General features: G+C 45.0%; 1 protein-coding gene across 1 annotated transcript in view; it reads left to right on the top strand.

The window, feature by feature from the left end:
• tgfb2 (transforming growth factor, beta 2) overlaps window positions 1–13,565 on the top strand; it is an 89,308-nt gene that overhangs the window by 60,722 nt on the left and 15,021 nt on the right. The window contains exon 5 of the mRNA XM_068045064.1: window positions 8,817–8,994. Within this exon, the coding sequence (XP_067901165.1) occupies window positions 8,817–8,994 (178 nt within the window). The remainder of the gene's footprint in view (window positions 1–8,816; window positions 8,995–13,565) is intronic.

Consider the following 13,565-nt stretch of genomic DNA (forward strand, 5'->3'; position numbering starts at 1 on the left):
TATCTGCAGCACCTGTGGAAAAGCCTGTCACTCTAGTATTGGCCTTTATAGCCACGCCAGGCGCTGCTCCACAAACCACTGACCACCTCCAGGTGCTTATCCATTGTCTCCCGAGACAAGGAGGCCAAAGAAGAAGAAGACGACCATGCTGTTTCATTAATGGCAGATTTTACCCATTTGAAGGACTTCTTAAACTTGAGGTGATTTAAAAAAAAAATAAAGTCACATGTTCATAGGGACTCAATGGGACTGATTTCCTTGGCTGCCCTCTGCTTAGGCACATGACAGTCTGTAGTAATTGGTGAGAAGGCCACACCTGTGGTGTAGGCCCAACCTCCTGACAGCATCATGTACCTGGAAACAGGAATATAACTGCAAAATTATCTGCTAGCATTAGGAACAACTATTAGTGAACAACAGCCAAAGGACCTCCAGGCTTGAAAATCTAATTGGTGCTACAATAAAAGGAAGGCTACTTGTCTTTTGTCCTATCTTTTATCTTGCTGCCTGACACCCTCAGATTCTCCAATATAAGGGGTTTTAGGTGTAAGGCCCATCTCATCAACTTCTTGCTGGTGAAATTGGGTGCCCCTGGGATGCAAGCACAGGAAATTGAGAGGGAAGGGGTCCACCTCATTATGATTTAAACACTGGGTCTGCACTTATTGTTGCTGCCTGCACCCTTTGTGTCTGGAGATTTGGTGTTACCTTGAGACAAAGCTCATTTTATTTAATTAAACTTCAAAATAAAGAAAATAATAATGAACAATTGCTGATTGGCAGTCCAGTGGAAAATCTGCAGTTCCCGAAGGAGTATGTGTCTGAGTTTTGTTGGTTTAGTCTGGGAAAAATCTTGCTCTTAAAGGGATATTTCTGGTAATTGCTAAAAAGCTCCCAGGTTCAGTCCTTAGTATGTGCTGAGTTAGCTGAACTCATCTGTGATGTTAACATTGGTCTCAGTAACTCTAAGTTCAGGTGTTGGTGGTGGAAACTCTGTCCCCAGTAATGAACCTCCTCAATTCTGACACATGACAGCAAATATTGCTTTCTTATTGTATATAAAAATTATTTCCCTAGCCAGAGGTTGAAATATCTCCTCTTCTGTATTGAGTTGTACAGACATGACTGAGACCTCATTTTCTCCTCCTTACTGCTCTTTTTATTTGGAGCTGAACTTCAGGCAGAATTTTAATCTTTGGACCTGCTGACAAGGGAGGCCAGTAGTGGGTTGGGAACCAGAAAGTTTGTGGAGCAGGCTTTGCCATGGCTTTTTAACTCTGCCACGGCATTAGCATCCTGCTTCCAGGTTTCCCAATCGATGGAGCAGGCAGGCGGGATCGTGACCCACACCTGACTATTCAAACTTCACTGATTAACTGAACTCTGGCAGGGGTCAGAATTAATCCATTCTACAATTCTCAGGACAGAGACAGCCGCTGTACAGATGGAGTCTCAACATGAGACAGCTGCTCTGGTTTTCAGAGGCATCCCTGGAGATCATATTGCGGGCAGTAAGGGCCTGCAGAGAAATATTCTTCCCAGAAAGATGATGGGCACGGCTAGAACTGGCTGAGGAGGTGAGCAGCAGGAGTGTGTCTCTTGCTCATGGATACAGTATCTGAAGAGGTTCAATGACCTCCTCAGGGCAGGAAAGGTGAGTGACATGCCACATTCAAGTACCAACCCCTTGACTCAGACTTCCCCATCATTCTCCTGCACAGCACTCCTCAGACCAACACACCTTGCAGCTCCACCCATTCTTTTCTCTCAATGTACCTCTACACATCCCCATCTTTAACACTCCTACTCACCCTCATCTTATTGCCATGCCACACCCATCCCTCAGTCAACCTCCACAAATGTTGTTCTTCCATCCTCTCAGAACATTCCATATCTTACATGCATAACTCTCTTCTTTCCCTTCTTTCAGGAGGAGAGCACAGAACACCAGGAAGAAGCAGAGAACCAGAGTGGCCTTCCAGTCACAGTCACGCTGCTGCTGCGGAGGAGGAGGACACACTGGAGATTAGCAGAGTGTCTGAATGCAAGGCTGTAGGAGGTGGAAAAATGGGAGTCTCCCAATTCTGGTGACAGAATTCGATTTCACACAGCCACATGGCACAGACCGCTCACTCATGTTGACTTAGGCTGGAATTTTATGGCCACCCCGCCTCATAGCCCACTCCCAGGAGGAAGCGCCATCACATGACTCATGTGCACCTTTACCAGCTCAGATAGACACACCTTGATGGGACCTTCAAGACAGGTATTTGGGTTGTCACTTGGTGTGCTATACATCACAAGTGAGCAGGCGTTGGAGATAAGGGCAGCAGTCCCTGTCAGACAGGGAAGGACCCTTCAAGATGTGTTCAGCTGGATGTAGATGCTGAGCCTCAGGGGCCATGAACAAAGAGGACTATTCTGGAGCCGCTGTGGAAAAAGTATGAGGTCCTGTCAGCATTTCCAGAGACACTGCGCTGATGTGAGGAAAGACCGGACACTTGCATGGAGCATCAGGCACGCAGGCAACCGATTGCATGCTGGCACTCATCAATGGCCTGCACACTCTGCCAGCTTAAGTAGGACGGAGGAATGCTCCGCTTGGCTGTTCAGCATCTCACTGCAGTGAAGCAAAATGCTCTCTAGCTCATTACTAGTAGCAAAGTGTGGGTCGGCCATGAGAGGGAAGGTGGAGAAAAGGGACATGAAAGTGGGGACTCTGCTCAAGGCACTCTCTCTCTTCCCCATTGTCCTCTTATCCCTGCTGCCCCCAGTCTGTGCCCCTCATGCTGCCTCCTATCCCTATGGTCAAGTTTGACCCTGCATGGATGCAGGTGGGACAGTCTTTGGCAGTGCCCTCATGGGCTCCAAAACCCAGAGGACGTCAGCCACTAGCATCTGAGCAATCAGGGCAGGGGAACGATGAGCCTGCCTCTAGTTCTGCTGAAGTCATAGGCGTAGAACCATGTAGGAGTAACAGGAAAAGGAAGAAAGAGAATTTGTAGTTTCACAAGGGAAATCACTTGGGTGTTTAAAAGCCTGTTAATGTGTCAATTTTATTAATGTTTATGCACCATCAATGTTATTTCAAGTTTCCATTGTAGCCTCGCATCTGCCAAATGGCCTTCATCCTTGAGGTAAATGGTATATCAAGAGTAGAAGACGAGCCGTAGGTGTTAGTGAGATGAAAGGATTATTTATTGACTGTGGGAATGCTTTGTGTTGGAGGAGAGGGCGGGTACCCAGTGGGTTCAGCATTGGTGTGCCATAAGCCTGCACATCCTCAGGTTAACTTAATCGTGCCAATCAACAGCTGGGAAGTGTAGATCCAAAGCAACAGAACAACAAGGTCAAGCAACACCTTGTTTTCAAATTCCTTCATGGCCTCACCCCTCCCTATCTCTGTAAACCCCTCCAGCCCCATAAACCTCACATATCTGCGCTCCTCTGATTCTGGCCTCTTGAGCAACCCCAACTTTAATTGCTCCACCATTGGTGGTCATGCCTTCAGTTGCCTAGGGCCCAAACTCTGGATTTCCCCCTCTGAACCTCTCCTCCTCGCTACTTTTCCTTCATCCTTTAAAACATTCCTTAAAACCTACCTCTTTGACCAAGCTTTTGGTTACCTGCCTTAATATTTCCTTATGTGATTCAGTGCCAAATTTTGTTTGATAACCTCCTGTGAAACACCGTGGGACGTTTCATTACATTACGGGTGTTATATAAATATAAGTTCATCGCGGGCATTTCGGCAGCTAGGTGAGTGGCTGCAGCAACCTTGGCCACATGAGGCTCCTCCTCATCTTCCTCTTCCTCCAAAGATGCATCACCTTCCTCCTGCTGCAGCTCCAGTCCTCTCTGCTGTGTCTTGCACATCATTCTGAACATCCTTACTGGTGCATTTTGACAGGCGGCCTCAAATCTGCCCAGGCACCTGAATCGCATGTTCAGCAACCCAATGGTTTGCTCAATGACCGCTCTTGTGCTCATGTGGCTTCTCTTGTACCCTTCCTGTGTATCAGTTGTAGGACTCCTCACAGTGTCAACAGCTAGAAAGTAGCCATTGTTTCCAAGCAGCCATTATGACCTGGTTATCCTGCACAAACATGCATGAATATCTTTCAGTGATTCCATACCAGCTGAATATTAATGGAGTGGAATCCCTTTCAATTGACTAATCCTGCTGATTGATCTGAGGACACCTTGGTTGCCATATGTGTGCTGTCTATGACTCACTGTAACTGTGGGAATCCAGCCAGGGAAGCAAATGCAAGGCACCTCCCGTCCTGACTGGCTTCATCAACTGGATGTAAGCCAAACTTTGCCAAACATGGCATCAGTCACCTGGAAGATGCACTTGTGCGCAGCAGATTGTGAAATCTTGCAGATGCCGTTGTTGTTGATCTTTATGTCGTCATTGTCGACAGGAGTAGTGCCGGAGGACTGGAGGATAGCAAATGTTGTCCCCTTGTTCAAGAAGGGGAGTAGAGACAGCCCTGGTAATTATAGACCTGTGAGCCTTACTTTGGTTGTGGGTAAAATGTTGGAAAAGGTTATAAGAGATGGGATTTATAATCATCTTGAAAAGAATAAGTTCATTTGCGACAGTCAGCACGGTTTTGTGAAAGGTAGGTCGTGCCTCACAAACCTTATTGAGTTTTTCGAGAAGGTGACCAAACAGGTGGATGAGGGTAAAGCCGTGGATGTGGTGTATATGGATTTCAGTAAGGCGTTTGATAAGGTTCCCCACGGTAGGCTATTGCAGAAAATACGGAAGTATGGGGTTGAAGGTGATTTAGAGCTTTGGATCAGAAATTGGCTAGCTGAAAGAAGACAGAGGGTGGTGGTTGATGGCAAATGTTCATCCTGGAGTTTAGTTACTAGTGGTGTACCGCAAGGTTCTGTTTTGGGGCCACTGCTGTTTGTCATTTTTATAAATGACCTGGATGAGGGTGTAGAAGGGTGGGTTAGTAAATTTGCGGATGACACGAAGGTCGGTGGAGTTGTGGATAGTGTCGAAGGGTGTTGTAGGGTACAGAGGGACATAGATAGGCTGCAGAGCTGGGCTGAGAGATGGCAAATGGAGTTTAATGCGGAGAAGTGTGAGGTGATTCACTTTGGAAGGAGTAACAGCAATGCAGAGTACTGGGCTAATGGGAAGATTCTTGGTAGTGTAGATGAGCAGAGAGATCTTGGTGTCCAGGTACATAAATCCCTGAAAGTTGCTACCCAGGTTAATAGGGCTGTTAAGAAGGCATATGGTGTGTTAGCTTTTATTAGTAGGGGGATCGAGTTTCGGAGCCACGAGGTCATGATGCAGCTGTACAAAACTCTGGTGAGGCCGCAGCTGGAGTATTGCGTGCAGTTCTGGTCACCGCATTATAGGAAGGATGTGGAAGCTTTGGAAAGGGTGCAGAGGAGATTACTAGGATGTTGCCTGGTATGGAGGGAAGGTCTTACGAGGAAAGGCTGAGTGACTTGGGGTTGTTTTCGTTAGAGAGAAGGAGGAGGAGAGGTGACTTAATAGAGACATACAAGATAATCAGAGGGTTAGATAGGGTGGATAGTGAGAGTCTTTTTCCTCGGATGATGATGGCAAACACGAGGGGACATAGCTTTAAGTTGAGGGGTGAAAGGTATAGAACAGATGTCAGAGGTAGTTTCTTTACGCAGAGAGTAGTCGGGGCGTGGAACGCCCTGCCTGCAACAGTAGTAGACTCGCCAACTTTAAGGGCATTTAAGTGGTCATTGGATAGACATATGGATGAAAATGGAATAGTGTAGGTCAGATGGTTGGCGCAACATCGAGGGCCGAAGGGCCTGTACTGCGCTGTAATGTTCTAATTCTAATTCTAAAAAAAAATGTCACCAGAAGATTCCCTGAAGGAGTAGGAGGTGAAGAAATTCAGGGCTGCCGTGTCCTTGACGGCCACTGGTAATGCATGCCCACCTGGTCCACTTGGAAGGAGGTTTTGTTCCTGGAGGCTGCAGATTTCAGCAACAACCTGCCCAGAAACTCTGAGCCTCCTAAGGCACTGGTGCTCAGTCACATGCAGAAAGCTGATCCTCTGTCCTTATCCCCTGTATTGGGATATTGCCTCCTATAAGCTGGGTCTCCGTGCTCATCTCCTCTGTACTGTGGTTCAGGAGAAGACTGCTAATGCTGCACGTACTGCTGCTGGTGGTGTTACTGGTGCTGCTTCTCTTATTTCTCATAATGGTCCAGGGTAGAGCTGCATAAGCTGCTCCCATGCTGCTGAGAAGGCTGACAGCTGGGAAGTGTAGATCCAAAGCAACAACACCAAGGTAGCAGAAATTATTTCAACAGTCTTGGAAATCACCTCTAAAGGAGAGTAAGCAAACTCTCAGGACAAGTGCAGTTAGTAAAAGTCATTCACTTAGGCAAAGAAGCAGCTGTCATATATTTGTATTTAAAGGCTTTCCAGCCTGCCCATTTCACAGCCCCATCAATACTCACTGCCCTTTCACCTTGTTAACCCTAGCAAGCTTCAGACAGCCCAGAAAACCCGTGCGCTGATAGTTAAAGCCAGATTCCAGGATTAAATCTGCAGACAATTGGCTTTTTGCATATCTAAATCACAGGCCCACCTGGCCCATAGGGGTTAACTGCACCAGTTAAATGCGGAGGTTGGTGGGTTCCTGCTGGGTTCCCGGTACGCCAGCATTTTTAACCCATCCCCATCCCCACCCCCAACCCCCACCCCCAACCCCCTGCATTGACACCTACACCACCCCCTTGGAGGTTAAAATGTCCCACATTATCTTAGTTGCTCAATATTAAAAGAAAGACTTGCATTTATATAACAGGATTCTTGGCCACCGGACGTCTCAAAGTGCTTTACAGACAATGAAGTACTTTTTGAAGTGTGGTCACTGTTGTTTTGTAGGAAACACAGCAGTATAATTTGCACACAGCAAACTCCCACAAACAGCAATACGATAATGACCAGGTAATTTTTTTTTTGGTGATGTTGATTGAGGGATAAATATTGGTCAGGACACACAGAATCATAGAATGGTTACAGCACAGAAGGAAGCCATTCAGCCCACCGTGTCTGTCCCGGCTGTCTGCAAGAGCAACTCAACTCGTCCCACTCCCCTGGCTTTTCACAGTACGCCTGCAAATTTTTTCCCGCATATAATTATCCAATTCTTTTTTGAAGGCCTCGACTGAATTTGCCTATGCCATTCTCTCAGGCAGTGCATTCCGGATCCTAACCACTTGCTGTGTAAACAAGATTTTCCTCTTGTCACCATTGCTTTTTTTTTTTTCCAATCACCTTAAATCGGTGTCCTCTGGCTCTGGATCCTTGAGCCAATGGGAACAGTTTCTCCTATCAAATCTGTTCAGACACTTCATGATTTTGAACATCTCTATCAAATCTGTTCTTAATCTTCTCCAAGGAGAACAGCCCCAGCTTCTCCAATCTATCCATGTAACTGAAGCTCCTCATGCCTGGAACCATTCTAGCAAATCTTTTCTGCACGCTCTCGAATGCTTTCACATCCATCGTGAAGTGTGGTGCACAGAACTAGACACAATACTGCAGTTGAGGCTGAACCAATGTTTTATACAGGTTTAGCATAACTTCCTTGCTCTTGTACTCTATGCCCCTCGTTATAATTCCAGGTCCCGTATGCTTTATTAACTGCTTTCTCATCCTCCTGCCACCTTCAGACATTTGTGCACATATAACCCCAGGTCCCTCTGCTCCTGCATCTCCTTTGGAATTGTACCCTTTATTTTATATTGCCTCTCATTCTTCCTAACAAAATGAATCGCCTCACACTTCTCTGCATTAAATTTGCCAGTTCCATCAGTCAATCTATGTCCTCTTGCAGTTTATCACTATCCTCCTCATAGTTCACAATACGTCCAAGTTTTGAGCCATCTGCAAATGTATACCTATGTCTAGGTCATTAACATATATCAAGAAAAGCAGGGGTCCTAACACCAACCCCTCAGGAATTCCACTATATACCTTCCTCCAGTTCAAAAAGCAACCTTTCACCACTACTCTCTCTTTCCTGTCACTCATCCAATTTCAAATCCATTGTGCTACTGTTACTTTTATTCCATGGGGTCTAACTTTGCTGACAAGCCTGTTATGTGGCACTTTATAAAATGTCCCTGCTCTTCTTCAAAATCGTACCATGGGATCTTTTATATCTACCCAAACAGTGAGATGAGGTCTCCATTTAATGTCACATCTGAAAGATGGCATCTCTGACCAGTGCAGTACTCCCTCAGTACTGCACTGGAGTGTCAGCATTGATTTGTGTGCTCAAACCCTGGAGTGGGGCTTGAACCTGGAGACTGAGAGGCAGGAGTGCTACCAACTGAGCCATGGCTGACACGGTTAAATGCTATCCAGTACAACCAAGGCAGTCTGCTTGAGTGGATATGACTTTCACTGTTAGGCTGCATTTTATCAGCATACGGGAGGGACTAATTGTACAGATGACACTAATCCTATTTACTTCTGGAGCTCTTTCTCTCCCTCAGAAACTGCATTATACTTCCTCCACCTACACTAATCAAAAATGGTCAGAATGTACCCAGTGTGCATTGGGAAGTTCAACCTCTGTATAGCACAATTAATAAAATGTTTGTTACAATAACATCAAATCTGTACACCAGACACGGGAAGTATTTCAATTTTTAACATAAAAGAAGTTGGGTATTTGGTCTGGCTTTTCAGATGACCTTTTGACTTATTGAGATAAAGAAATGTGCTGAAGGCAGGAACATGCATTGCAGCCTTTTCTAACTGGAACTGTTATTATTTTTGAAGGAATTTATGACAACTATCCAAAAGATTATTCCAGTGGTGATATGAGAAAACTAAAAAGTAATCATTATAATGGGAAAACGGCACATCTCCTCCTAATGCTACTACCAACCTATAGACTTGAGTCGCAACAATCTAGTCGGCGGAAGAAACGTGCACTGGATGCTGCATTTTGTTTTAGGTAATGTAAACGCACATGTTGCACACTGCTCAGTCCCATGTATCTTTGTGAACTCACCTATGTTTTGAGGTTTGAAGTGTTATATTTAAAAGCACTGAGACATCATTACTCTGTCAATCACCTTAGTTACTAAAATTGCTAAGTATTAATGTTAATGTTTTTTCCATAGATAATTTTTGGAGAGAATTCTGTGGTTCATAAAGATGAGCTAAACATTGGGAAAATCAAAGCCATTGTCTTAACCCTCAATATGAATTCTGTTCTCTCATCACTGACACCAAGGCTACCCACCCCAGCCATTAGATAGAATTTTAACTCACTCAAAACTCATTTATTTACACAGTTAAAGTTGGGCCCAATTATTGGGCTGAAGGCGGCGGGCGATAAAAATGGCGACTCGCCCATACGGGCCGCATGTTGCAGAGCCGCCGAGATTCTAAGCGCAGCCGCTCATTTAAATAGCCAGGGTGGTCCGCTGCCCCAACCCCGATCGCGTGGAGTGGGGCTGTCCATCCACGGCAATGGCGTCTGCTGCCTGTGCGCAGGTGCTGCCACCATTTTTTAAAAGGCTGTTGGCCCTACTGCCTAATTTAAATATTTAAAGGTAAAGTGAATTAAAATAAACACACAAATTTTTTTTTTGCCCCTCTCCCACCCCACCAGTAACAAATTAATGATTTGCCCTTCCAAAAAATACTTACCTTTACCATCTGACCTTCCCCTCCCCAAACTGCACAAATATTCAACTGCAACCCTTCCCACCATCCTCTACACCCATGAAGTTAATTTGACCCCACTCCCCGTTCCTCCCCCCTCCCCATCAGTGTGGCGCCTCGTTTCCCCGGACGGGGCTCCAAAGGCGCAGGAGTGCTGGCCACTGGGCCAAAGATCGCAGCAGGACATCAGGCGGTGACGTGAGCTTCATTAATTCATTTTAAATTGAGTATTGCTGAAAACAGTGACATTTTGTTGAAGCTTTTTGTCTTGTACTCCTCAGGACAATTTGCAAAAATACCAAAGTAAGGGACGCAACAAATTTATACTGTATGAGAAGAGAGTGCTGATTGGTTGGCAAGTGGACTCTGTTTGGTAGAGGCATTGCCATGGCGAATGCACCAGTTTGTGGTGACTGACAGTTAACTGCCAAGCTTTGTTTGGAATTTAAACTAGGCAGCTTGACTCTGGTCAAGGCATTGCCCTGAGGAATGAACCAGCAAATAGCAGTTACTTTTTTTGGTTAGCTGAAACTGGCGCAATGTGTGTGTATGTTCTTTCTGTCTGCGAAGAACAGGGCCCTGTGTAGTAATATATGTAGCTTCCAGTACACGCAAATGCGCCAAACTGCAAGCTTGACTGACCATCTTAAATTGGTTGTCAGCGTAATTCTTAGCACACTGAGGGTTATTTAGCAAATGTTGTCCAATCGCGGAATCACATCCAATGTTGGACATTGTGTTTTGAGTTTTGCAAGCACAGGCGTAGGTTTGCAACAGGCAAGGTACAGACCATACCCAACCAGCCCATGTTTGACCCCAAGCTAAACAAAATAAGTGACAGTCATTCACTGGTTCATTCCTCAGGGCAATGCCTTGACCAATCAGTCAAGCTGCCTGGTTTAAATTTCAAACAAAGCTTGGCAGTTAACTTTGAGTCACCATAAACTGGTGCATTCTCCATGGCAATGTCCCTACCAATCAGAGTCCACTTGCCAACCAATCAGCACTCTCTTCTCATACAGTATAAATTTGTTACGTCCCTTACATTGGCATTCTTGCGGACTGTCCTGATGAACGCAAGACGAAAAGCTTCGACAAAATGTCTCTGTTTTCAGCAATACTCAAGTTCTGTACTACCAAACAACCACTTTAATTTATTTAAATATTCAAATTGGGGTCCCATCGTCGAGCGGCGTTGGGGCTGCCACAAGGCATTGTCGCTGGCGGTAATATTGGGCTGGGCCCTCCTGATGTCGGGGTGCATGGCGGCCCTCTCCTGGAGGCATATTCAGGCCCCCCATCACCGCCCCCCATCACCTCCCCCCCCCCCCCCCCCAACCCCTGTCAATAAACCCAATGCCTGTGGGAGAACAAAATCTAGCCCATTATGTCAGAACCAGACCTTTCCCTACTTTGGTGTCCTGGTTGACCGCAAGCTCAGTTTCCAAACCTATATCCTATATCCTCTCCAGCACAATGATTACCTCAGCTGTTAAGTCATTGTAACTCTGAGATGCCTTTGTCATTTTAGACTCAATTACCTCAATGCTCTTCATACCGGTGTTCCATTCTCCAAAAACTCTACCTTTCCCAAAACTCTACTGCTTATATTCTATTCCACACCAAGTCCTGCCCACTCACTGTTAATTATATATTAATTGTATATAATTGTATGCAGTTAGTGAGCATTAACTGGGGATTCACTTGTACATCATATATAGACACAAACTGAAACTGTGGATGTTGGGTTTGGAGGTGTATGCTTATAATGTGTAACTCTAAATAAAAACTTATAAAAGTGTGGAAAGACTGGCTGCAATTCTATCCTTCACCAACTGGCTTTCTGGAATATTGATACCCATCGTTCCCATCCTCACTGATCTAGCTTGTGGTCACCCAATGCCTCAAATTTAAAATTCTTGTCCTTGTTTTTAAATCTTCGTGTGGTTGCCCCTCCCTTCCTCTGTAAACTCCTTCAGTGCTACAATCAAACTTTTACCCAGACCTCTGTTCCTCTGACTCATACATCCCCCTGCCCACCTTTCCTTTACCCAATCATTGGGAGAGATGTCTTTTGCCTTCTCGGTCCCACTCTCTAGAATTTGCTACTGTTATCAGTCTACCTCTTCAGCTTCTTCCATAAACCCTTTCTGTTTGACCAAGATTTGATTATCCTTCCTACTCTCTCCTTTTACTTGATGTTCACCGTCAATTCATCTTTATGCAATGCTTTTGAGGTTTGTCCAACATTAACAGGTAGTGTATAAATATGAATTATTGTAGTTGCTACGGCTGAGTGAATTTAACACTGGAAAATGGAATACTTTCCTATTTCATGCATTCAGCATTGGCATCAAGTATATCCAGGTCAGTATATGATAGTTAAGTGTCGAGTTCCCTCTCTGCCCCACCAATCGACTTTAATTTTTTTGTATAGGATCATCACATCTTCCCTTTTGCATTAAATTCCCCTCGATATAAATGCCATAATTCCATTTGCCCTTTTTTGTAACCTGGACATCAACTTTTATAGTTTGAGTCATAAAATCATGAGTCATTTATGATATAGAAAGAGGCCATTCAGCCCATCAAGTCCATGCCAGCTCCCCGCTGAGCAATCCAGTCAGTCCCACTCCTCCACCCGATCCCTGTAGCTCTGCAAGTTTATTTCCTTCGAGAGCTCATCCAATTTCCTTTTGAAATCATTGATTGTCTTTGCTTCCACCATCCTCATGGGCAGCAAGTTGTAGGTCATTAGCACTCGCTGCATAAAAAAAAGTTCCTCCTCCCATTCCTCCTGCATCTCTTGCCCAAAACCTTCAATCTATGTCCCCTGGTCCTTGTGCCATCAGTTAATGGGAAAAGTCTTTCCTTGTTTAACTTACCTAAGCCTGTTGTCATGAAGACCCCTACCTGTCAAGAATGAGGCATATTAATTTCACCATATGAACATTAATTTTAACCAGTTGCTGGAGTGAAGAGATGACTTGTTTAAAGAGATCAGCTGTGGCTGGAAAAACATTTGCATTCTAAGAGACAGTCACCTTGGAAAAGGCAACGGCAACTGCTCAATGATTCAATTAACAGAGATTGGTCTGGGCATTGGTGATCCACATCTTGGTGTATGAGACAGCACTACAACCCTCCCTCCCCCCCCCCCCCCAGAGCTTTGGAATCCACAAATGCAGGAGTTTGTTTAAAAAGCGAGTCACATGACTAACCTGCTGGCCCAGGTCTGGTTTTGAACTGCTCACAGGACAATTTGGGTCAGACTGCAGATTGCAACTGAACTTGGAACAAGAGTCTCTCTCCTGTCTGGCTCTCTCTCTTTCACTAACCTCCAGCTCCACTAAAGTCACTTAAACCTCAAGAGAGAAAAGACTCCGACATCGAAACAGGTTTTAATGCATGCACTGGGCCCCAATGAAATGGTAAGACTTACCAGCAACCAAAGGCTCTGCATCGAACTCAAAGGACCATAAATAGAAACCCAGCTATTGCCGAAAACTTTTCCCCTTTATTCTTTATTCTTTCTACTTTTTCTGTCTTATCTGTGTGTGTGTGTGTTTATCGCATATGCATGCTAGCATGGTCGTGTCGTATATTCGTAGTCATTAATCAAATTGGAGTTTAAGATTAATAAACTTCCATCTTTCTTGTTTAAATCTAAGAAAACCTGTCTAATCAATTTCTTTGCCTTGCAATTGGAGAGCAGTGAACAAGGATTCACTGAGGGGGAGCTAAAAACACGGTGTTTTTAAAAATTAAACCCTGTTACGGTTAAACCAGGCAAAGGCTGAGAGGGAACCCCTAGACCCTCTTCTCAGCTGGTTGTCACACTGTCATAATCTTGTA

Source organism: Heterodontus francisci, chromosome 13 (genome assembly GCF_036365525.1).
Source record: "Heterodontus francisci isolate sHetFra1 chromosome 13, sHetFra1.hap1, whole genome shotgun sequence".
Classification (NCBI taxonomy): Eukaryota; Metazoa; Chordata; class Chondrichthyes; order Heterodontiformes; family Heterodontidae; genus Heterodontus; species Heterodontus francisci.